This window comes from Carcharodon carcharias, chromosome 11 (genome assembly GCF_017639515.1).
Source record: "Carcharodon carcharias isolate sCarCar2 chromosome 11, sCarCar2.pri, whole genome shotgun sequence".
Classification (NCBI taxonomy): Eukaryota; Metazoa; Chordata; class Chondrichthyes; order Lamniformes; family Lamnidae; genus Carcharodon; species Carcharodon carcharias.
In genome coordinates this window covers 14,361,935-14,388,308 of record NC_054477.1, presented here as the reverse complement: position 1 = coordinate 14,388,308, position 26,374 = coordinate 14,361,935, and the positions used below count along the sequence as shown (strand labels likewise).

The following is a 26,374-nucleotide window of genomic DNA, read 5'->3' as shown; positions in this document are numbered from 1 at the left end:
GCGGGGCTAGAGGGGTAGGGGGCGGGGCCGAAGCCCATGGGTGCTGCAACCCCAACAGGTGAAGGTGCACATCCTCCAGGTGAGCGAGCTCGGAGGCAAGAGCTGCCATTGCTCCTGCTGAGTGCAGGAAACCTTTTTTTGCAAACCAGTTGGTTAATGCCTGTCCAGTTTTCTGCCCCATTTGCCCAGGACAAGTAAATAACAATATTTCAGAGGCTATTTGCCCAACACCGTCCTCTCCCAAGCATGTAGTTCTCAGATGATTATCGTTCCAGATGAATCGTCGCGATCAAGCCTCAAAGGATTTATCTGAGGGATGCCCAATGTGGTAATCCAGTCAGAAACACTGCCACTTTTGCGTTAAGTAAGGCGGGTAAAACGATCCTGGTGCAGCCATGATGGGCCAAATGGCCTCCTTCTGCTCCGTAATAGAGGTCAATAGCACAGAAAAAAGCCCTTCGACCCATCGAGTCTGCGCCAGTCAAACAAGTACCTAACTATTCTAATCCCATTTTCCAGCACTAGGCCCATAACCTTGTATGCGATGGCATCGCAAGTGCACATCCAAATGCTTCTTAAATGTTATGAGTGTTTCTGCCTCTACCACCCTTTCAGGCAGTAAGTTCCAGATTCCCACCACCCTCTGGGTGAAAAAAATTCTGCCTCATGTCCCCTCTTAACCTCCTGCCCCTTACCTTAAATCTATGTCCCCTGGTTATTGATCCCTCCGCCAAGGGGAAAAGTTCCTTCCTACTTATATGATTCTCTGTGCAAAACTGGTTCTGGTGACTGTTGACCCCAGTAGAACTGTGAGTAGTGCAGGAGGTCACTTGGCATTGGTTTGAGTTTCCAATAAACGTAGTATGACTTAACATTGAGTCACTCTTTGATGCCGGCCACTTTGTAATTGTCCAACTTCAATGGTTGCACAAATGCTCACAACAGGCTAAACTAATGGAAATATAATGATTGCGAAATTCATCTTTTTTTGTTGTATAGTATCTCTTTCAATCTGTTCACTGGCACTCTTAAATGTAAACATCAGGTATGTAAATTAAAAATCCAGAGTAAGAAAACTTAATTCATTCTTTCAAATGCACTTCGATCAGAAATAGAGAAACATTCATACAAATGTGATGCTTGTAGAATGAAGAATTACTTCAATATGAAAGCAATGATTCGGCTCTCTCAATATCGAGTTGGGAGTTGTGCCATTTATTGTGACGTATAATGATAGAGTAGAAGGCCCCATATTCAATCCTTCAATATTTGCTGAATTATCTGAAGTAACAATGTGTGCAATGCAACGTTCCCCACTAACTTGGCTGCGGAAACCGGCCGTGATCACTGATGCTGATTGCTATGCAATATCCCCTGCTGGAAAGTGTGCACATAGACTGAGCTTGATGAGGGGCACAATGAGATGTCAGTGCTGTATTTCACATCCCCTCCATCTATTGTGGAAAGATTAGTAATAACAACTGGCCAGAATTGAAAAATTTGCTGGGAACCGAGGTTGGAAATTGCAAAGAACTTGGTTCCGCTCTGTAGAAGGAAGACTTCCTGTTTTCTCTGCCAAAATTATTATATATAGGAGAGAGGCTACTGTTATGCAACTAATATTTAATCACACTGACTTTATTTTTAATTTTAGGAACATGAAGATCTTGCTGGTGTTCTTTCTACTCCACTTGCCAATAGGAAATCTGGGGCAAAGTGCAAATAAGCAGTCCAACTATGTTCTAATTATGGCAGATGACCTCGGTATTGGAGACCTGGGATGTTATGGAAACACCACACTGAGGTTTGATGTTCAATGTACTGTGTTTTTCTTTTTCTTTAAACCCTTGCATTGTGAAAAGCTCGTGATGCCTAAATGAGTACTTTAATGCTGTGTTTAAAAAGTAGCTGTTTCCAGTAGCTGCCCTATGACAGTCCACTCTGACCATGCTGGCTGAAGAGGATGATCCGAATATGTGTGCGAACATATGGACAGGGCATCTCTCAGTATCTATAACTGAAGGACTCCAAACGTCCAGAGAGCACTCAATAAAACTTAAACTTAAATGTGCCCAGATGCTGCACTAAAAGCACAAAGAAAGTCTTTCATTTCTATAGTGACAGTCAATTCTGGACATTCTTCAATTTAAGAACAAAAGAAATAGGAGCAGGAGTAGGCCATTTGGCCCCTTGAGCATCCTCTGCCTTTCAATTGGTCATGGCTGATCCGATTGTGGCCTTAATCCACTTTCCTGCCTGCACTCCAAACCTTTAACTTGTAGATCAAAAATCTGTCCATTAAAGTGCTTTAGAACAAGTGACGCACTTTTTGAAGTGTAGTTATGGTTGTACTATAGGGTACACATCAACTAATTTGTCCACAGCAAACTTTCGCAAACATCAATGTGATAATGACCAGGTAATAATTTTTCTAGTTGTTTCTTGAGGGATTAAGGATTGGCACCGAGCTGAATTCCCCCGCTTTGTCAAGTAGCACCACTTAACTGATCTGAGGGGAAAAATGTCTGTTTAATGATACATCTATAAGACAAATGTCCAGCACTCCAATGAAACCAGGCTGAATTTTGGGCTCAAGTTCCTGAAGTGAGGCTTGAACCCTTAGCCTTCTGACTCAGGAGCCACAGCTGAAGATATTATGATGTAAGCCAAGTGATTTAGCAAAAGTGGACTGGAAAGAGCTGCTTGAGAGTAAATCAGTATCAGCGTAGCGGGAAGCAGTCAAAGGGGAGATTTAAGGGGTTCAGAGTAAACATGATACCACAAAGAAAAAGGGTGCAATGGCCAAACCTAGAGCACCCTGGCTGTCAAGGAACTTGCAGGTTAAGATCAGGTAGAAAAGGAAAGCTTATGTCAGACACTGAGAACTCAATACTACAGAAAGCCAAGAGGAGTATAGAATGTGGAGGTGTGAAACCAAAAGGAAATGAGGAAAGCAAAGAGAGGGCGTGAAAGAATATTAGCAAGCAGAACCCAAAGATGTTTTATTAATACATAAGGAAAGAGTAGGACTCATAAAAGACCAAAAAGCTAACCTGAGTGTGGAGGCAGAAGATGTGGGTACGTTTCTTAATGAATACTTTGCACCTGTCTTCACAAAAGAGGGGAACACTGCAGACACTGTAGTTAAGGAGGAGAAGTTTGAAGTATTGGCTGTGATAAACACAGGCAGAGAAGAAGTATCAAGTGGTTTAGCATCTTTGAAAGTGGATAAATAACGAGGGCTGGATGAAATGTACTCCAGGCTGTTAAAAGAAGCCAGGGAGGAAATTGCAGAGGGTCTGACCATCACTTTCCAATCCTCACTGGATACAGGGGAGCTGCCAGAGGATTGGAGGCCTGCTAACATTGTACCTTTGTTTGAAAAGGAAGCGAGGGATAGACCGAATAATTACACCAGCTGTCAGTCTGACCTCAGTAGTAGGCAAATTATTGGAATCAATTCTGAGAGACAGGATAAATTGTCACTTAGAAAGGCACAGATTAATCAAGGATAGTCAGTATGGATTTGTTATGCAAAGATCATGTCTGACCAACTTGATTGAATTTTTTGAGGAAGTAACAAGGAGCATTGATGAGGGTAGTGTAGTTGATGTGCTCTACATGGATTTTAGCAAGACTTTTGACAAGGTCCCATGTGGTAGATTGGTTTAAAAAAAAAAGCCCAGGGGAATGTAGCAAGCTGGATACAAAATTGGTTCAGTAACAGGAAACAAAAGGTAATTGTTGACGGGTGGTTTTGCAATTGGAAGGCTGTTTCCGGTGGGGTTCCGCTGGACGCAGTACTAGGTCCCCTAGGCTTTTCGTGGTGTATATTAGTGTTTTGGACGTAAACGTAAGGGGGAATGTTCAAGAAGTTTGCAGACAACACAAATTGGCTGCGTGGTTGATATCAGGGAGGATTGCTGTAGAGTGCAGGACGATATCAATGGGCTACTCAGGTGGGTGGGAAAGCGGCAAGTGGATTTCAGCCCTGAGAAGTGTGAGTTGATGCATTTGGGGAGGTCGGACAAGGCCAAGGAATACACAATTAATGGTATGATACTGAAAAGTGGAGAAAGTGAGGGACCTTGGAGTGAATGTCCACAAATCCCTGAATGTAGCAAGACAGGTTGATAAGATGGTTAAGAAGGCAAATGGAGTCCTTTCCTTTATTAGCCAAGGCATAGCATAAGAGCAAGGAGGTTATGTTGGAACTATATAAAAAAAACTAGATTAAAAAATTCACTCAAACGGTGGTAGAGATCTGGAATTCACTGCCTGAAAGGTTGGTAGAGGCAGAAAATCTCATCTCATTTAAAAGGTGTCTGGATGTGTACCCCAAGTGCCCTAACTTGCAGGGCTATGGACCAAATGTAGGATTAGGCTAGGTGGATCGACTTCTTGGCTGGTGCAGGCACAATGGGCCAGATGGCCTTCTTCTGTGCCATAAACCTTCTATGATTCATTTCATGTAGATCAAAATCTCAAAAGCTTTGGAATGGTTTGCATTCAAGTACAATCTTGTCAAGGGGCTTTGGAGGTGTCCATCCGGGTGTTCAAGTGCAGTGCTCCTGAGGGAGGCTGAAGAACAGGTCAGAGGCTACGAATCTTGCAATGAGTAACTCCCCTCCTGACTCCACAAAGCCTGTCCACCATCTACAAGGCACGTCAGGAGTGTGATGGAATACTCTTCACTTGCCTGGCTGAATGCAGCTCCCACAACACTCAAGAAGCTTAATACCATCCAGGACAAAGCTGCCCACTTGATTGGCACCACATCTACAAACATTCACTCCCTCCACCACTGAAGCACAGTAGCAGCAGTGTGTACCACCTGCAAGATGCACTGTAGGAATTCACCAAGGCTTCTTCGACAGCATCTTCGAAACCCACGACCACTACTATCTAGAAGGACAAGGGCAGCATATAGATGGGAATGCCACCATCTAGAAGTTCCTTCCAAGTCGCTCACCATCCTAACTTGGAAATATTTCGCCGTTCCTTCACTGTCGCTGGGTCAAAATCCTGGCAGCTCACCACCACCTACTCAAGGGCAACTAGGGATGGGCAATTAAGGCTGGCCTATCCAGCACAGCTCATATCCCATGAATGAATTTTAAGAAAGGCATAGACAGTCCATTCATGAATAAAGCAGCCATGCCATGTAAATAAATCAGATGGAGGGCTTTTGGCACTAGTAGAGCTACTGTGCCACAGAAGCTGGCACCTTCAGGAGAAGAGCATCCAAAATTGGCAAGCAGCAGAGCAGAAATGAGAAATACTTGCATTCAATGCGACAAGGTTTTTAAAGAAAAGAGTTCACACATCTTATCGCAAATTCTTTTCAATTGCACTTCAAAACAAAATGTACAGTCTTGCACAAAAAGCTGTGGGAGAGTGGATAAATTTAAATTGTGATATCAGTGCTGCTTGAAGCACCAGTTTCAGCTATCAGCATATTGTCAGTGGGAGGAAGTTACTATATTGGCAGGACTCTCTCACTGTGTTACTAAACATAGCCAGTGTTTAAACCAACAGGTCTGGCAGGATTCTTCTTTCCTCGCTGATCTTGGGGAGTGTTTTTGTGGTTAATCACTGCTAAGCAAATGGACTTGTGCAACAAATGATTATCTGGGGATTAGGAATTAATTAATGGTTCGAGAAGATGAGCAATAACTCGAATTAGAGAAGGAGATAGCTTTTTTGGCTCCTGCACTCAGGAAAGAAAGTTTGCATTTATACAGCTCCTTTCATGACCTCAGCACTTTCCAAAGCACTTTACAGCCAATGAAATACTTTTGTTCCCAAGTGTAGTTGTAATATAGGAGATGTAGCATCGAATTTATGCACAGCAAAGTCCCACAAACAGCAATATACTAAAGACCATATAATCTGTTTTAGTAATATGAAGGGATAAATATTGGTCAGGATAATTGGGAGAACTCAGAGATAAAAACAAAAAACTGTGAATGCTGGAAATCCAAAACAAAAACAGAAATACCTGGAAAAACTCAGCAGGTCTGGCAGCATCAGCGGAGAAGAACAAAGTTGACGTTTCGAGTCTTCATGACCCTTCAACAGAACTAAATAAAAATAGGAGAGGGGTGAAATATAAGCTGGTTTAAGGTGGGGGGGGTGCAGGGAGAGAGAAAAGTTGGTTGGGGGGGGGCGGGGGGGTGTTGGTGGTTGTAGGGACAAGCAAGCAGTGAAAGGAGCAGATAACCAAAAGATGTCACAGACAAAAGAACGAAGAGGTGTTGAAGGTGGTGATATTATCTAAAAGAATGTGCTAATTAAGAATGGATAGCAGGACACGCAACGTACAGCTCTAGTGGGGGTGGGGTGAAATAAGACTAAAAGGGCATAAAAGGTATAGATTTAAAAATAATGGAAATAGGTGGGAAAAGAAAAATCTATATAAATTATTGGAAAAAACAAAAGGGAGGGGGAAGAAACGGAAAGGGGGTGGGGATGGAGGAGGGAGTTCAAAATCTAAAGTTGTTGAACTCAATATTCAGTCCAGAAGGCTGTAAAGTGCCTAGTCGGAAGATGAGGTGCTATTCCTCCAGTTTGCGTTGAGCTTCACTGGAACAATGCAGCAAGCCAAGGACAGACATGTGGGCAAGAGAGCAGGGTGGAGTGTTAAAATGGCAAGTGACAGGGAGGTCTGGGTCATTCTTGTGGACAGACCGAAGGTGTTCTGCAAAGCGGTCACCCAGTCTGCATTTGGTCTCTCCACTTTAGAGGAAACCACATGTGGAGCAATGAATGCAGTAGACTAAGTAGGGGGAAATGCAAGTGAAATGCTGCTTCACTTGAAAGGAGTTTTTGGGCCCTTGGACGGTGAAGAGAGAGGAGGTGAAGGGGCAGGTGTTGCACATTTTGCATATGCATGGGGAGGTGCCTTAGGTAGGGGTTGAGGAGTAGGGGGTGATGGAGGATTGGACCAAGGTGTCACAGAGGGAACGATCCCTATGGAATGCCGCCAGGGGGGGTGAAGGGAAGATGTGTTTGGTGGTGACATCATGCTGGAGTTGGCGGAAATGGCGGGGGATGATCCTTTGAATGCGGAGGCTGGTGGGGTGATAAGTGAGGACAAGGGGGACCCTATCATGTTTCTGGGAGGGAGGAGAAGGCATGAGGGCGGATGCGCGGGAGATGGGCCGGACACGGTTGAAGGCCCTGTCAACTAACGTGGGTGGAAAACCTCGGTTAAGGAAGGAGGACATGTCAGGTAGCATCATCAGAACAGATGCGACAGAGGCGAAGGAACTGAGAGAATGGGATGGAGTCCTTACAGGAAGCGGGGTGTGAGGAGCTGTAGTCGAGGGAGCTGTGGGAGACGGTAGGCTTGTAATGGATATTGGTGGACGGTCTATTATCAGAAATTGAGACAGAGAGGTCAAGGAAGGGAAGGGAAGTGTCAGAGATGGACCATGTGAAAATGATGGAGGGATGGAGATTGGAAGCAAAATTAATAAATTTTTCCAGGTCCCGACGAGAGCATGAAGCAGCACCGAAGTAAACATCGATGTACCGGAGAAAGAGTTGTGGGAGGGGGCCGGAGTAGGACTGGAACAAGGAATGTTCCACATACCCCATAAAGAGACAGGCATAGCTGGGGCCCAGGCGGGTACCCATAGCCACACCTTTTATTTGGAGGAAGTGAGAGGAGTTAAAGGAGAAATTGTTCGGTGTGAGAACAAGTTCAGCCAGACAGAGGAGAGTAGTGGTGGATGGGGATTGTTCAGGCTTCTGTTCGAGGAAGAAGCTGAGAGCCCTCAGACTATCCTGGTGGGGGATGGAGGTGTAGAGGGATTGGACATCCATGGTGAAGAGGAGGTGGTTGGGGCCAGGGAACTGGAAATTGTTGATGTGACGTAAGAGGAATCACGGATGTAGGTGGGAAGGGACTGGACAAGGGGAGAGAGAAGGGAGTCAAGATAACGAGAAATGAGTTCCGTTGGGCAGGAACAGGCTGACACGATCGGTCTACCAGGACAGTTCTGTTTGTGGATTTTGGATAGGAGGTAGAAGCGGGCCGTCCTGGGCGACTATCAGGTTGGAAGCTGTGGGAGGAAGATCTCCAGAGGAGATGAGGTCAGTGACAGTCCTGGAAACAATGGCTTGATCTTCAGTGATGGGATCATGGTCCAGGGAGAGATAGGAGGAAGTGTCTGCGAGCCTCCGCGAGGTAGAGGTCAGTGCGCCAGACAAGAACAGCACCACCCTTGTCAGTGGGATTAGGAGAACTCCCCTGCTCTTCTTTGAATGGTGTCATGGGTCTCTGTTTAACATCTCAATTCCATGCAGCATCAGCCTACTGCCACTCAACAGTAATGCCCACCTTGGTGGCTGGGGCTACATTATCTTTCTCCATATACAGCCAGCTACTCCCAGGATCCCACATTGCACTCTGATGTTTGAATGGCACACAAAGGGAACATTGCTACTGTATGTAGGAGTAGAAGACAGTACCGAAACCATTTTGGCTTAGCTCTCATTAACACTGTTCCGAACCTTTGCGAACAGAAACATGGTTTTCCAACTGATCTTTTTATAGACCGAAGGCTGCAGAGGGAGAAATGTTTGCCAACTTCATTAACGTAAATGCTCTAAGGTGGTTCACATGAGTGATGATCAAACAGAATTTAACAATGAGCCACAAAGTCTTGGAGAGGTGGGTTTTAAGGAGAGTCTTAAAGAAAGAGTGATGATGAGACTTAGGGAGGGATTTCCAGAGGTTGGGACCTAGGTAGCTGAAGACATTGATGCCTTGATGGGAAGATGACTCATAAAGTTTAGGCTAGTAATGCAGAAGAGCAAGAAACAATCTAAAATGGAATGTCTAAATTGGAAGAGGGCTAAAATCAATGGAATGAGAAGGGATCTAGCCAGGGTAAAATGGAACCAAAGATTGACAGAAAAAACTGTAATGGAATAGTGGGTGATCTTTGAGGAGGAGATGCTTCAGGTAAAGGCTAGATATATTCCAAAAAGGGTTAAAAGTAGGGAACCAGAGCTCCTTTGATGAAGAGGGAGATAGACAATAAGACGAAACAAAAAAATTGGGTATATGGTACATGTCAGGTGAATTCTTCAAGCGAGAACCAGATCAATACAGTAGGTTGAGAGAGGAAGTGGAGAGGAAAATAAGACTGGCAGAGAGAGAATGAGAATAGAATGGCAGTCAAGATAAATGGGAAATCAAAAATTTTCAACTGGCATGTAAATAGTAAGTGGGTAGTAAGAGGTGGAATGGGCCCTATTAGCATCAAGGCAGGAGGTCTCTGCTTAGAGGCACAGGGCAAGGCTTAATGAGTACTTTGCATTGGTATTTACTGAGGAGGAGGGAGCTGACAAAATATTGGTAGGTGGAGATGGTAGAGGTAATGGATGGGATGAAAATTGAGAGGCAGGAGGTACTGGCTATGCCTAGAGTGGATAAGTTACCTGGTCTGGATTGCTTGCATCTCAGTTGCTAAAGAAAGTGGGAATGGAGATAGCAGAAGGGTTTGCCGTAATCTTTTAACCTTGCCTAAATACGGGGAGGTGCCTCAAGATTGGAAAGTGTCAAATGTGACACCTTTAATGAAGAAATGGTTTAAGGACAATCCAAATAATTACAGGCCAGTTAGTTTAAAATCAGCGGTGGGCAAGGTTTCAGAAACAATAATCAGGAAAGAACATCTTGAAGCGGTTTGAGTTAATTAAGGACAGCCAGCAGAAATGTTTCTTTTATATTCATTCATGGGATGTGGGTGTCATTGGCTAGGCCAGCATTTATTTCCCATCCCTAATTGCCCTGGTTCAGAGGGCATTTTAAGAGTCAACCACATTGCTGTGGGTCGGAGACATATGTAGGCCAGACCAGGTAAGGACAGCTGATTTCCATCCCTAAAGGGCATCAGTGAACCAGCCAGATGGGTTTTTGCAACAATCAACAATGGCTTCATGGTTATTATCGGACTTTTAATTCCAGATTTTTATTAAGTTCAAGTTTTATTATCTACCATGGTGTTATTCGGACCCGGGTCCCCTGGCATTACCCTGGGTCACTAGAATGCCATTCTAGTGACAATACCACTATGCCACCGGAAGGGGGGTGAAATAGGTGAAACTGGATAGAAGGCCAACGATAGGTGGAGACAAAGGAGAGATTGACAAAGATGTTATGAACAAAAGGACAAAGGGATGTTAGTGGTAGTTGTACTGGCTGAAGGAGGTGCTGATGGTGACATTAAGGATAGAAAGCAGGATGTGATAATAGCCAGACAAGGGTAAGCACTCTGGAAAGAACAACATGAACAAGTGACAGACGGTCCTAGTGGGGGTGGGGGGAGGGGGAGAGGACGGTGGTGGGGGAAAAAAATAACCAAATTCAGGATAAAAGGTGGGATAAACAATGAATAAAAATGAAAAGAAATTAAAAATAAGTGGATAAAAATAAAAATGAATATTGAAAAAAGGGGATAAAAAAACAGGTGAGGATGGAGGAGAGATATCATGGTCTGAAGTTGTTGAACTCAATGTTAAGTCCAGAAGGCTGTAAAGTGCCTAATCGGAAGATGACGTGCTGTTCCTCTAGTTTGCGTTTAGCTTCACTGTAACATGTGGGATCTTGGACTTCAAAATTAAGTACAAAAGCAGGGAAGTTTTATTGAATCTTTATAAAGCTCTGGTTAGGCCACAACTAGAATATTGCGTCCAGTTCTGGTCTCTAAACTTTAGAAAATATGTGAGGAACTTGAGATAGTACGTAGGACATTTAACAGAATAGTTCCAGGGATAGGGAATTTTAGCTGCAAGGTTAGCCTGGAGAAGCTGGGTTTGTTCTCCCTGAAATAAAAGAGATTGAGGGGAGATTTGATAGAGGCCTACGAAATGCTGACAGCTTTAGATAATGAAGAAGAGCAAAAACTGTTCTCATTAGCTGACAAGTGGCAAGTAACATTCGCACTAAACAAGTGCCAGGCAACGACCATCTCCACCGAGAATCTAACCATTGCTCCTTGACATTGAATGGCATTACCATTGCTGAATCCCCCACTATCAACATTCTGGGGGTTACCACTGACCAGAAGAGGAGAGTGCAAGCGAAGGACCCTGGGACAGGCAGTCGGCAGCACCTAGAGGAGAGTGCGAGAGGAGGTCCCTGGGACAGGTAATCAGCAGCACCTAGAGGATCTAGTCTATCTAGAGGATCTAGCATCTAGTCTATAATCAAGTAAGTGTAAGGGTAAAATAAAAATAAGGGTCCATATTCTATTTCGTTAAGATATGTCCTGGAAGCTCAGACCCATGATTTGTACATCCTGCGCTATGTGGGAGATCCTAGACGCTCTTGCCAGCCTGGATGACCACGTGTGCAGGAGGTGCCTCCAACTGGAGCATCTCGAGCTCCGGGCTTTGGAGCTTGAGTGGCAGCTGGGGGCGCTACGGTGCCCTCACGAGGCCGAGAGGTTCATAAATAGCACATTTCAGGACGTGGTCACCCTGCAGTTTAAGAAAGTGCAGGCAGAGAGGGAATGGGTGACCGCCAGAGAGAAGGGAACAGGCAGGTAGTGAGGGAATCCCTCGAGTGCATCTTGCTTGCGAACCGTTTCTTGGCCTTGGAAAACGGTGAGAGACGGTTCCTCTGTGGAGGACAACAAGAGCCAAGGCACTGTGGGCAGCTCCGCTGCTCAGGAGGGGTGGGGGGGTGGAGAAGAAATGTGGAAGGACAATAGTGGTTGGGGATTTGTCAGTGAGGGGAGTAGATAGCCGCTTCTGCGCCTGTAGATGTGACTCCAGGATGGTATGTTGCCTCCTAGATGTCAGTGTCAAGGATGTCACGGAATGGCTGCAGGGCATTCTGAAGGGTGAGGGTGAACAGCCAAAGGTCATGGTCCATGTTGGGACCAATGACATAGGAAGAAAGAGAAATGAGGTCCTGCAAGCAGACTTTACAGAGTTAGGTAGGAAATTGAAAAGCAGGACTTCAAAGGTAGTAATCCCCGGATTACTCCCGGTGCCACACAGTAGTGAGTATAGGAACAGAAGGATAGAGCAGTGGAGCAGATGAATGGGTGGCTGGAGAGATGGTGCAGGAAGGAGGGCTTTAGATTCCTGGGCTTTGGGGCTGTTCCTGGGGGAGGTGGGACCTGTACAAGTTGGACAGGTTATAGCTGAACAGGAAAGGGACCAACATCCTCACAGGGAAGTTTGCTAATGCTGTTGGGGCAGATTTAAACTAAATTGGCAGGGGGATGGGATCCTGAAAAGTAGATCAGAGGGGGAGAGAAGCTGAGATGGAATTAGAAGTTAAAACGCTAGTAAGTGAGTCTGGAAGGCAGATGAAACATAGGCTAGATAAGAAAGAAATGAGTTTAGCATGACTAAATGGAATATATTTTAATGCAAGGAGCCTGAGGAGTAAGGCAGATGAGTTGAGGGCACAGATAGGCATGTGGGAGTATGATATCATAGCTATGATCGAGACTTAGCTAAAAGAAGGGCAGGATTGGCAGCTCAGCATTCCTAGTTATAGGACATTCAGACGAGATAGAGGGGGAGGATAGAAGAGAAGGGGGGGTCGCAATATTGATCAAGGAATCAAATATAGCAGTAAGGAGGGATGATATCCTGGATGGATCATCAAATTTATTTTATTCATTCATGGAATGTGGGCTTTGCTGGCTGGGCCAGCATTTATTGCCCGTCCCTGATTGCCCTTGAGAAGGTGGTGGTGAGCTGCCTTCTTGAACTGCTGCAATCCATGTAGTGCAGGTACACCCACAGTGCTGTTTGGGAGGGAATTCCAGGATTTTGACCCAGCAACAGTGAAGGAATGGTGATATATTTCCACGTGTGGATGGTGAGTGGCTTGGAGAGGAACTTCCAGGTGGTGGTGTTCCTATGTATCTGCTATCCTTGCCTTCCCAGATGGTAGCAGTCTTTGGTTTGAAAAGTGCTGCCTAAGGAGCCTTGGTGAGTTTCTGCAGTGCACCTTGTAGATGGTACATATTGCAGGCGCTGTTCGTCGGTGGTGGAGGGAGTGAATGTTTGTGGATGTGGTGCCAATTAAGTGGGCTGCTTTGTCCTGGATGGTGTCAAATTTTTTAAGTATTGTTGGAGCTGCACTCATCCAGGCATGTGGAGAGTATTCCATCACACTCCTGACTTGTGCCTTGCAAATGATGGACAGACTCTGGGGAGACAGGAGATGAGTTACTTACCGCAGGATTCCTAGCTTCTGACCTGCTCTTGCAGCCACAGTAATTATATGGCTAGCCCAGTTCAGTTTCTCAGACTCATAGACGTTTACAGCACAGAAGGAAACCATTCTAACCAGCGAAGCCCACAACCTGTAAATGAATTTTAAAAAATGATGACACTGGGACTGGGAGACAGAGATTTTCAGCAAGAGTTGAATGAGGAATTGTGAGGAAGAATTTTTTCATGCAGCGAGTGGCAATGACTTGCAACTTACTGTGGAAGTGGAGTTGACCAATGATTTCAAAAGGAAATTGGATGGGCACTTGATGGAAATAAACTTGCCAGGCTACAGAGGAATTGCACTGACAGAGACTGGCAATTGACTCGATGGGCTGAATGTCCTCCTGGTCTGTTACTAACTCTATGAAAATCAATGATGAGCACGAGACCAGAATTGGAGGAACACAGCAATCTGACACCATTTTAGTTTTTGTGTCATTGAAAAATGTTTTTTTTAAGTTGTCCTACAGGATATGTTTCCTCTTTGGCAAATCCACGAAAATGTCATATGGCGAAAGATCAACTGGTCTATCTATCCTGGCCCATACAATTGCGATGCCTTGGATTCAGACACTTCCAACCCACCAGGAGCCATGTAATGAGGGAGAGATGAAAGCCTGGAAAATTCGTCTCTGAACACCCTCTGGGTGATCAAAATTACTGCAGGAAATCACAATTAAATGATGGCTTATACTAAAGACAGGTGCTCAGTAATGTGACATTATCCCTGGCCTTGCCGTGAACCATGTACAGCTCTATTTTTCTTGGCCTTGGGTTAGTAGGAAGTCCAAGCCTTCTGAACTATGCATTAATGGCTTCACTGATTGTCTGAAATTCACGGAAACATATCACTATAGCAAGAGTCTCCAAGCTGAGCTACAGAAAATTCCGCAAATGTGGAGTTTCAGGTCACTTGGTATGGTGTGCAAACTCTGTTCCCCTAGCCTGGCAGGATGTCATTAGGAAGCCCAAGGTGTGTGCATGTTTGTTAAATCCACAAGTGACCAACGCAAAACACGTGTCGAGTCTCAAGCTGCTTGCGACAAGTGTTTGAAAGTGACCAGAGTAATTGAAATGCAAGGACTGAAATTTTCAGTTTGTTTATTTTCAAGTATGTCTGTTGTTAGTTGGATCTGTTTAAACTTGTTTCCTTAATTGTAAGTCCATTTGAGCCTGTTTATAAACAGCTGTTTAATTGGTTACAAAACAGATGTGAGCTTCTGTAATTGGCTCATTTTTTTTTCATCAACCCTATAATTTGAGCTGAAGAGCAAGAGCTCAGTTTCAAGCAAATGAAAGGCCATAACACAGTGGAATTTAATCTCGAAGGGAATCGACGTTAGAGTAACTTTGGTCTTGAGGTGCAGTGGGACAGTTATTTTTTTCGAATTAATATTTCTCCTGAGGGACTACGGTTTGAAAGCAATGAGTTTTGAACTAATGGGAATTCAAGCTAGAATTATCAACATTTTCAAGATAGGCACATAGGGATGGCAGTACAAGGAACCTACCTGATGTATATTGAGTACCACGTGAAGTGATTATGAATTTTCATGGGTGTAGGGGAAGTGGAGTCTCTGGAGCAGAGAATCTGAGTATTCAGGGAGCCATAGGCCACTCTGGGCAGGATTTTTCAGATAGTGGGGTTTCCTGCCCCACCACCTGAAGGGTCGATGGGAATTCATTCCCGCCAAACCCAGCTGTCCCGCAGTCATTTATGCTCCACGGGACATTAATTGCCTAAGGTTGAGACTTCTGCCCCCATCTGGGGAGGAAATCCTACCTTAAAGAGCTGCCAGCCAATCCGATTGGCCAGCAGCTCTGTAGTCCCAGCAGTGCCAGGTTTGAGCAGAGGCCACTGCTGGAATTACAGGCAGTCACGGAAGTAGAGGAGCTTATGGATGCCAGACTTCAGGTAAGTCCGGGGCATTGTTGGGGCCTGGCTGGCAGGCCCTAGCGAGGGGGCTGGGGTGGGGAGAGATATTAAGGGAGAAGGGATGTATGACCTTGTGGGAGAGGGTGCCTCCAGTGGGCACAGGGGACCTTCAAAGGAGGTGTGTTTCCCCAACCCCAGCCCAAGACCAGCCTGAGCAGTAAAAGCTGAAAAACTAAAAATTGGCCATTTAAGAGCTTCAGTAGTTCAAGACAGAGGGATAATGTAGGCAGGGTGAAGTGGGTAACCATAGAGACAGTAAACGAAGACTGAATGCAGGGTTGTAGAGAACTGAATCAAAACTGAAATGGTGCATTGAGGACGTTTATAATTTGGCCAAATGAAGAAGAAAAAAGTACAGAGTGATCCGTTCATTTTCTCTAGCCTCTGATTCACAAACACAAACCTTTGATGCAGAACTGCTTTCACTCAAATTGTGTAATTCCAAATTGTAACCAATAGTTCAGATAAAGAAGGGGAAGGAAAAACATTTCCAAACTAAGTGTCTTTTGTACCCAAATAGGGATGTGACAGTATAATGCACAATGATGTTGCATTATTGCAATGATATATATATAAAACAAACATTGCATTGCTACTGTTTTACTAGATTTCATTGCAACCTCCCATGACAAGGCATCATACAAGTCCGCAGTTATTTTTTTGTGTGTAAGCAGCATAAATACATAACACTCCTGCCATTAAACTGAATTTTGTTGGTGGGTTTTTTTCTCATCTTTGTACTTTTGTAAACTTTTCTTCTGCACATATATTGTTTCCTGTTCTAGGACACCCCATATAGACAGTCTGGCGAAAGATGGAGTAATGCTGACTCAGCATATAGCCGCAGCTACCTTATGCACCCCAAGCAGAGCTGCTCTTCTGACGGGCAGGTATCCAATCAGGTCAGGTAGGTGCATTTGCAACTAAAGCAGTATAAACAAAGGAATCACACAATCATGGAATGCACTATGATTGCAGCATTGGCCCAAATCTTGCAGGAGTGAGGCATATTTGTGGCAGACGCCCATAGTTAGACTTTTTTCCTCCCCCACCCCCCTTCAGCTCGAAAATAATTTGCACTATAACCTGCTAGAAGTGAGAGCTGAGAACAGCATGGCGAGGGTAGCGGGAGCAGGAACTCAGTCTAGCATCCGCAGTATTTTGCTTTTATCTTAGTACCAACAGCCTAAATCTTTAATTAAGGAGATTTAAAGATTGAGAAAGGAAGATGGAGAGAGAAATTGGAGTCAAATCAGCTATAGAAAGAGAACTAAGGGAGAGAAAGAATGATTAAATTCAAAGAGAGAAAAAACGGACACGGGAAATGCTTTAAATCTCTACGAATAATTTACTACCTGCAGGACCGAGTCGCTACTGGTGGGAAACCATTTGTTACTTAAAGCAATCATGCACTGAAAAACTGGCTATGCAGAATAACTGAATTTAAGTAAAAAATTGTGGCGAATGGATGCCAAGCCTCTATTACTCTTAAAACAATGTTTTGACTGGTCTCAACAACAGCAACAACTTGTATATATATATATAACACCTTTAACATAATAGGTCATCCCAAGGAACTTCACAGGGACGTTAAAAAACAAAGTGTGACACCAAGCCATATAAGAAGCTATTAGGGCTGGTGACCAAGAGCCTGGTCAAAGACATAGGTTTAGGTACCGTCTTGCAGGAGAAAATAGAGGTAAAAAGGTTTTTTAAGAGAATACCAGAGTTTGGGGCTTAGGTAGCTGAAGGTGGGTGCACCACTTATGGAGTAATTTAAAATCAAGGATGTTCAATGAGCCAGAATTACTGATGTGCAGATATCAGAAGGTTATGGGGCTGGAGGAGTTAGGAGGATATGAGGCCGTAGAGGGAATTCAAAACAAGGATGCAAATTTTAAAATTGAGGCATTGCCTAATTGGCAGTCAATAAAGGTCAGCGAACACAGGGGTGATAAGAACTTTGGTACCTCCTCAAATCTGTCTTGGCGCTAGTCCTCCATCTCAATAATATCACCAGTCTCTGTCCCTACCTCAGCCCACCTCTTTCTGAAGCTCTCATTCTTACCTATGTCAATTCCAAACTTAACTATTCCAATGCTGTGATGGCTGGTCTCCCATTCTCTGTAATGATCAGTTTACCTAAAACTTTGCTCCCTGTGTCCTATCTCGCATCAAATCCCACTCACTCTTGCCCTTGTTCCCTACAGTTACTCCTGTTCCTCCAAAGGCTCCCATTGTCCATGCTCATTTTTGTGTTTCAATCTTTTTCCAATCTAGCTCCGTGTTTCAAGTGTTTAACAGGCGGATATCCATTTACCGAATCAGCTTGCAGAAGACATTCTGTAAATCACAACTGTTTTATTGTTAGACTATAGTTCCATACAAATACCCATTTCCACTCTTCCCTTCTGAATCCACTCACTGTCCAGAAGCAAAACCCAACTACGGGGGAAAAACCAAGCTCTTAAGCACAGGATTCAGTGAGCCTCACCTGCTCTCAATTCACTCTAAAGCATGTCCTGGTTTACTCTTAAAGGTACCTTTATTTCAAACATTGTCATCGAGCCTTCTCTAGCCCTACAACTCAGCTGCCCCCCCCCCACCGCCTACTCTCCGCCACAGAACCCTCAGTTCCTCTGGCATTGGCTTCTCCTGCATCCTCTCCCTCCCTTTTCTGCACCATTGGTGGATATACCTTAAACTTTCTAAGTGCTAAGCTCTAGAATTATCTCCCTAAACCCTCCTGCCTCTCTGCTTCCATCTCCCCCTTTAAAAACTGCTTAAAGCTCACCTCTTTGACCAAACTTTTAGTCACCTCCCACACAGCCCCCACATACCTCATTCCTTGGCTAGGTGTCTATGGGATTTTCCAGTCTCGCCAAGGGCAGGTATTGTCGGGGGTAGGGGCAGGTAAATTTGGAGAGCAGCCAAAAGTCAATTGACTTTCGGCTGCTCTCCAAATTTTCCAGTCCTGCCCACGACAATGCCCACCACTGGCGGGGTTGGAAAGTCCCACCTTATTTTTCTCTGCTTCAATCTCCCTAAAGTACCTTGGGATGCTTTTCTATATTAAAGATGCTACTTGGATGAAAGTTATTTTTGGTAATTGTGCTGGTTATATATGTTATGCAGTTGTTCCCTACCACGCTTGTCATCAGTATAGACGCTACACGAAGCAAGCTCTGGGCTGATGGTACTGCAGGACTTGTGTTTGGATCATTTGCTGCTACAAATTTATTCACCAAGCATTAGGAACATAGGAAAAGGAGTGGGCCATCTGGCCTGTTAAGCCTGCTCTGCCATTCAATTAGATGTGTTTTGTGACCCTTGCCCAACAACATAGTTTGATTGCCGACGAGCACGTGCTTGGAGCACATCATGTTTAATGGGTCCAGGGATTTGCTCCACGTGCAGCTTTTGTGATTTTTGTTTTGTGCATCCGACCGATCAATGTGAGGCAATGTTGAAGTCAGATGCTTGGATCAAAATCAAACCCAAAGATGTTTTGTATCATCTGGCTGCCAGAAGACTGTTTGCAATCATTAACAGTCAAGTCTAATATCCATTCCTGCATTCTGCCAGGAGTTCCCAAATAGCAATCTCTACCCCCAACTCTTTCTCCCTTCCCCCCACTTCTCTCCTCCACCCCCACTTCTCTCCTCCTCTCCCCACTTCTCTCCTCCTCCCCCCACTTCTCTTCTCCTCCCCCCCACTTCTCTCCTCCTTTCCACCCCCTCCCCTTCCTCCTCCCCCTCATTACCTCCTCCCCCTCATTACCTCCTCCCCCTCATTACCTCCTCCCCATCCTTCCCTCCTCCCCCCTCCTTCTCTCCTCCTCCCCTCCTTCTCTCCTCCTCCCCCTCCTTCCCTCCACCCCCAATTCTCTCCTCCTCCCCTTCCCTCCTCCCCTTCTCTCCTCCTCTTCCCCCTCCTCCCTCCTTCCCGCCTCCTCCGCCCCCCTTTCCTCCTCCCCCTTTCCTCCTCCCCCTTTCCTCCTCCCCCTTTCCTCCTCTCCCCTTTCCTCCTCCCCCCCTTTGCTCCTCCCCCTTTGCTCCACCCCCCCCTTTGCTCTGCCCCCCTTTGCTCCTCCCCCCTTTGCTCCTTCCCCCCTTTGCTCCTTCCCCCCTTTCCTCCTTCCCCCCTTTCCACCTCCCCCCCTTTCCTCCTCCCCCCCTTTCCTCCTTCCCCCACTTTCCTCCTCCCCGCACTTTCCTCCTCCCCCCCTTTCCTCCTCCCCTTCCCCCCCTTTCCTCCTCGCCCCGCACTTTCCTCCTCCCCCCCTCCTCCCTCCTCCTTCGCCCCCGCCTCCCTGTGAGGCCAACTGGTTGCAACCATACTTCCCCCCAGAACCCAAAGAGACACACGCTGATCCATTCAGTGTAGCGCGCGTGCAGCCCCGGACATCTAAGGGCATCACAGACCTGTTATTGCTCAATCTAGTGTGGCTGTATGCCACTTGTCGCTGGTGGGAAGTGACTGAAACATTCTGGGAGGAGTCATCGCAGCCACCGCGACTCAGGAGGGAATCGAGGAGGACCCACTGTCAAAGAACGGAATAGCCCCAAACATTACATTGCTGTAATGTTCCCATCCCTCCCTCCTCCTCAAACCTAAAAAAAAAGAGGGGAAGAGGCAGTGCATTCAGGAGTGCACCAGACCTGCGAGGGACACTGTTCTGAAAGTGAATTTTAAAGAAAAAGCAGCTGATTGGTGAGTAATCCTGGGAGCAGACTCGGATGGAGGAGCACCGGAACGTTGAGTATAAATCTAGCTTACCTTGGGGATTCGCGGCCTTGTGTCCAGGGAGCAGACTCGGGGGGAGGAGCATCAGAACGGTGACCTCGGGGCACAGAGTAACTGAAGCCAAAACTGAAAAAGTGATGTCACAGGAAAGCTGTGACCTGATTGGTTGGTAGGAAATCTGCACCAAATTTGAAAAAAAAAACACTGCAAAGCTAATTAATAAATTAATTATCTAAGTAGAAATGGCTAGGCAGGTGATGTGCTGTAGCTGCATAATGTGGGAGCTGGCAGATCCCATTGCGAGCCGCAGTGACCACATCTGCAGCAAGTGCTGGTTGCTGGAGGAACTCCGGCTCAGAATTGATGAGCTGGAGTCCGAGCTCCGGACGCTGCGGCACATCCGGGAGGGGGAGAGTTACCTGTACGCTTTGTATCAGGACGCGGTCACACCCGGTAGATTAAGTATCTCAAGTCCGGTCAGGATCAGCAGGGTGTGTCTACAAGTGAGGCAGGTAGAGGGATCCTGTGTTCAGGAACAGAGGAGCCTCAGCTCTTGACCTTGTCCAACAGGTACGAGGTACTTGCTCCCTGTGTGGATGAGGAACAGGGCTGCAGGGAGGATGAGCCAGCTGACCATGACACCATGGCACAGGAGGCCATTCAAGAGGGGGGAGCAAAAAGACAAGTGGTAGTTGTAAGGGAGTCTGTAATTAGGGGAATTGATAGCTTCCTTTGTAAGCAGGATCGAGAGTCCCGCATGGTATGTTGCCTGCCGGTGCCAGGGTGAGGGACATCTCTGACCGGCTTGAAAGGATATTGGAGAGGTAGGGGAGGATCCAGTTGTTGTGGTCCACGTCGGGACAAATAACATAGGTAACATTAGGAAAGAGGACCTGTTTGGGGATTATCAGGAGCTGGGAACTAAATTAAAGAACAGGTCCTCAAGGGTTATAATCTCTGGATTACTACCTGAGCCACGTGCAAATTGGCATAGGGACGCAAGAATAAGGGAAGTAAACACATGGCTAAAGGAGTGGTGCGGGAAAGAGGGGTTCCATTTCGTGGGGCACTGGCATCAGTATTGGAACAGGAGGGATCTGTACTGTTGGGACGGTCTCCACCTGAACCGATCTGGGACCAATGTTCTAGCGAAAAAGGTAAATAGGGTGGTCAACAGGACTTTAAACTAGAAAGTGGGGGGGGGGGGGGGAAGGGAAGGGTAAAACTCCAAGAAGCATGACTAATGGGAAACAAAGCAGCAGGTTAGCGTGTGGGGGGGGTGGATTCAACTTCATGGAAAATTATGAAAGGACTGAAAAGAAAGGAGAGTCCAGGAGAGACTATTAAAGTCTCCAGAACAGAAAATAGGACAGAGTGTTTGGAAAGGGCTAGGAATCTAACTTCAAGCACATCAGATAAAGGGATAATAATGAGAAAGGGGACAGGAAATACAGGACTGAAGGTGTTGTATCTGAATGCACGCAGTATACGAAATAAGGTAAGTGAGCTTGTGGCGCAGATTGAAATTGGCAGGTATGATGTGGTGGGCATTACGGAGACATGGCTGCAAGGGGATCAGGACTGGGAGCTAAATATCCAAGGATATACATCCTATCGAAAAAATAGGCAGGTTGGCAGAGGGGGTGGGGTTGCTTTGTTAGTAAGAAATGAAATTAAATCGATAGCAAGAAATGATGTAGGGTCAGATGATGTAGAATCTGTGTGGATAGAGTTGAGGAACCACAAAGGTAAAAAAACCATAATGGGAGTTATGTACAGGCCTCCGAACAGTAGTCAGGATGTGGGGCACAAGATACACCAGGAGGTAGAAAAGGCATGTAAGAAAGGCAAGGTTACAGTGATCATGGGGGATTTCCATATGCAGGTAGACTGGGAAAATCAGATTGGTAGTGGATCCCAAGAATAGGATTTTGTGGAATGTCTACAAGATGGCTTTTTGCAGCAGCTTGTGGTGGAGCCACTAGGGAACAGGCAATTCTAGATTTAGTGATGTATAATGAGGCAGATTTGATAAGGGAGGTTAAAGTGAAGGAACCCTTAGGAGGAAGTGACCATAATATGATAGAAATTACCCTGCAATTTGAGAGGAAAAAGCTGGAATCAGATATAACGGTATTACAGTTGAATAAAGGCAACTACAGAGGCATGAGGGAGGAGCTGGTCAGAATTGACTAGGAGATGAGCCTAGCAGGAAAGACAGTGGAACAGCAATGGCAGGAGTTTCTGGGAGTAATTTGGGAGACACAGCAAAAATTCATCCCTAGAAAGAAGAAGCATACTAAAGGGAGGACGAGGCAACCATGGCTGACAAGGGAAGTCAGGGACAGCATAAAAGCTAAAGAGAAAGTACACAATGCGGCGAAGAGCAGTGGGAAACCAGGGGATTGGGAAGCTTACAAAGACCAACAGAGGACAACTAAAAAAGAAATAAGGAGGAAGTGGATTAAATATGAGGGTAAACTAGCCAGTAATATAAAAGAAGATTGCAAGAGTTTTTTTTAGATATATAAAGGGTAAGAGAGAGGCAAAATTGAACATTGGGCTGCTGGAAAATGACCCTGGAGAAGTAGTGGTGGGGAACAAAGAAATGGCGGAGGAACTGAATAGGTACTTTGCATCAGTCTTCACAGTGGAAGACACGAGTGACATCCCCAAAGTTCAAGAGAGTCATGGGGCAGAGGTGAGTATGGTGGTCATTACCAAGGAGAAGGTGCTAGGAAAACTGAAAGGTCTGAAGGTGGATAAATCACCTGGACCAGATGGATTACACCCCAGAGTTCTGAAGGAGATAGCTGAAGAGATAGTGGAGGTGTTTGTGGTGATCTTTCAGGAATCACTGGAGTCAGGGAGGGTCCCAGAGAACTGGAAAATCGCTAATGTAACCCTCCTGTTTAAGAAGGGAGTGAGGCAAATGACAGGAAATTATAGGCCGATTAGCCTGACCTCGGTCGTTGGTAAGATTTTAGAGTCCATTATTAAGGATGAGATTTCAGAATACTTGGAAGTGCATGGTAAAATCGGGCAAAGTCAACATGGTTTCATCAAGGGGAGATCATGCCTGACAAATCTGTTAGAATTCTTTGAGGAGGTAACAAGTAGTTTAGACAAAGAAGAGCCAATGGATGTTATCTACTTGGACTTCCAGAAGGCCTTTGACAAGGTGCCGCACAGGAGGCTGCTCAGTAAGATAACAGCCCATGGTGTTAGATGCAAGGTACTAGCATGGATAGAAGATTGGCTGTCTGGCAGGAGGCAGAGAGTGGGGATAAGGGGGTTCTTCTCAGGATGGCGGCCGATGACTAGTGGAGTTCCGCAGAGGTCAGTGTTGGGACCACAACTTTTCACTCTATACATTAATGATCTAGATGAAGGAACTGAGGGCACCCTGACTAAGTTTGCAGATGATACAAAGATAGTTGGAGGGACAGGTAGTATTGAGGAGGCAGGGAGGCTGCAGAAGGATTTGGACAGGTTAGGAGAATGGGCAAAGAAGTGGCAGATGGAATACAACGTGGGCAAGTGTGAGGTCTTGCACTTTGGTAGGAAGAATAGAGCCATAGACTATTTTCAGAAATCAGAAGAGAATTCAGAAATCTGGAGTGCAAAGGGACTTGGGAGTCCTAGTCCAGGATTCTCTTAAGGTTAACTTGCAGGTTGAGTCGGTAGTTAGGAAGGCAAATGCAATGTTGGCATTTATTTCGAGAGGACTAGAATATAAAAGCAGGGATGTGCTGCTGATGCTTTACAAGGCTCTGGTCAAACCACATTTAGAATATTGAGAGCAATTTTGGGCCCCGTATCTCAGGAAGGATGTGCTGGCCCTGGAGAGGGTCCAAAGGAGGTTCACGAGAATGATCCCAGGAATGAAAGGCTTAACATATGAGGAACGTTTGAGGACTCTGGGTCTATACTTGATGGAGTTCAGAAGGATGAGGGGAGATCTGATTGAAACTTACAGACTACTGAAAGGCCTGGATAGAGTGGACATGGGGAATATGTTTCCATTAGTAGGAGAGACTAGGACCCGAGGGCACAGCCTCAGGGTAAAGGGAAGACCTGTTAGAACAGAGATGAGGTGAAACTTCTTCAACCAGAGAGTGGTAAATCTATGGAATTCATTGCCACAGAAGGCTGTGGAGGCCAGGTCACTTAAGACCGAGATAGATAGGTTCTTGATTGGTAAGGGGATCAAAGGTTACGGGGAGAAGGCGGGAGAATGGGGTTGAGAAACTTATCAGCCATGATTGAATGGCGGAGCAAACTTGATGGACCGATTGGCCTAATTTCTGCTCCTATGTCTTATGGTCTTATGGTTGAGATTCACCAGCTCAGCACTGACCAGAGATTGAACAGAGTATGCTTTGGCTCAGCTATTTGCTGGAGAAACTCACTAAGCCACTGGGCAGCTGAGATCGGTTCATCCTCAGTCAGGCTTATCCTCTCTTGTTCACACTCTCTGAAATGGCAAGTGTTCTGTTCAGCTGTTTTGAGAACCTGTCCATCTATAACCTACAATTTGCAGTACTCATTTGTATTCACTCTTGTATGTGAATGTTCTGTGCCATCAATTATCATTAGCCTTTACTGGGCTGGCAATTACAACCTTAGCCAGGTTCAGTTAGGACCATTACTTTAAATGGAACTTTTTATTTCTGTCCTATAATTATCATTAACAGCTGGGTTTTTTTCTGAACACTTATCATTTTCTGAGGAAACTGTATTTCATACAAATTCTGATAATGTGTGGCCACAGATATTATTACTTCTAACCTATTATCTTGCCCGCTCCTCCCTAAGAGGGCAACAGATAGGACTTGAATTTATATTGTGCCTTATTGTCCCTCTTAATATTTAGCAGGACAGGTTTTGACTTTGTACAATAATGTAACAATTAATAGCGTGCCAGCACCTGTTATACTGAGGAACCCATGATCTTCACCTGTAACGGTCTTGGGAATCACCGAAATGAGCTTAATGGGCTGACCAGACCTTGGTTTACCACTTCCGATGAACGCACCTTCAATAATGCAGTGCTACACATGAGCATTATCCTAAATGACCTTTTCAAGCCACAGGGTGGGACTTGAAATCCAAATGAGGAAATGGACATTCCCAGGATTTAATGTGATTAATTAACTGTGTGGTAAACACACAGCCAGCAGATGAAAAGAAAAAAGGGAAGGAACCATCAAGCTTCTCAAGTACACCACTTAGCCACTCTTTAATGTGGCAGCCTCCTGAGATGAGGTAGGAAAATATTCTGGGAAATGCCCTTCTGATTCTGATCACAATGAGGCAATGTTCCTTGGATTCTCTCGCATCCTTAATTTTCCAGTGACCCTGCAAACTTAGCCTCCAATTGGAAAAGACCTCCCTTGTCAGGTACTTTTCTGTCTGTCCATTGAAAGGCTGTACAAGGATTCAGTTCTTTCTACCTGCTTCAGTAACGTGTTACAGAGGGTGACAACTCTCTTGTGAAAGTAGCTCTTCCTTAGATATTTTATATGCTTGCCACTGGTAGTCCCACCCCTATCAAATCACACAACTGTACAGATTCAAATTATAAGAACAAAAAAAAAGGAGCTGGAATGGACCATTGGGCCCTTTAAGCCTGCTCCACCATTCAACAAGATCATAGCTGGTCATCTACCTCAAGTCCACCTTTGTACACCATCCCCAAATCCCTTAATTTCCTTAGTACTCAAAAAAATCCATCTATCTCAGTCCTCAATCTACTCAACATCTGAGCATCCACAGCCCAAAGATTCACAGCCCTTGGAATGAGGAAATATCCCCTCATCTCAGTCCTAAATGACCAACACTTGCTCTGAGACTGTGACCCCATGTTCTAGATTCCCTAGCCAGGGGAAATATTTTCTCAGCATCTACCCCTTCATGCCACTTAAGAATTTTGTTCGTTTCAGTTAGATCATCTATTATTCTTCTAAACTCCAGGGAACGTACGTTCAGTCTCCTCAATCTCTCTTCATAGGAAAATCCCCTCATACTAGCAACGAGTTAGTGAGCCTTCGTTACACTCCCTCTGGGGTAAATATGAACTTCCTTGAGCAAGGAGACCCAAACTGCAAACAGCACCCTAGGTGTGGCCTCACCAATGCTGTGCATACTTGTTATAAGACTTCTTTACTCTCATACTCAAATTCCTTTGTAACAAAAGCTAACATACATATTGCCTTCCTAATTGCTTGCTGTACTTGTATGTTAACTTTGTGATTCATGTTCCAGGATGCCAAGGCCACTCTGAATGCAAACATTTCCCAGTCTCTCACCATTCAAAAAGTATTCTGCTGTTTTATTTTTCCTGCCAAGAGTCGATAATTTCACACTTCGACACATTGTATTCCATCTGCCTTTTTCTTGCCCATCCACCCAAACCGGTATACATCCCTCTGT

General features: G+C 45.3%; 1 protein-coding gene across 7 annotated transcripts in view; it reads left to right on the top strand.

Annotated features, from left to right (window-relative positions):
• LOC121284138 (steryl-sulfatase-like) overlaps window positions 1–26,374 on the top strand; it is an 84,638-nt gene that overhangs the window by 587 nt on the left and 57,677 nt on the right. For 4 of the 7 annotated variants that reach the window (XM_041199320.1, XM_041199313.1, XM_041199316.1 and 1 more), the window contains exons 2-3: window positions 1,655–1,804; window positions 15,979–16,100. In XM_041199320.1, coding sequence (XP_041055254.1) covers window positions 1,655–1,804; window positions 15,979–16,100 — 272 coding nt within the window. Of the gene's footprint in view, window positions 1–63; window positions 80–141; window positions 195–937; window positions 1,046–1,654; window positions 1,805–15,978; window positions 16,101–26,374 lie in introns of those variants that run through there. The other 3 variants (XM_041199318.1, XM_041199315.1, XM_041199314.1) reach the window with 3 other exon arrangements.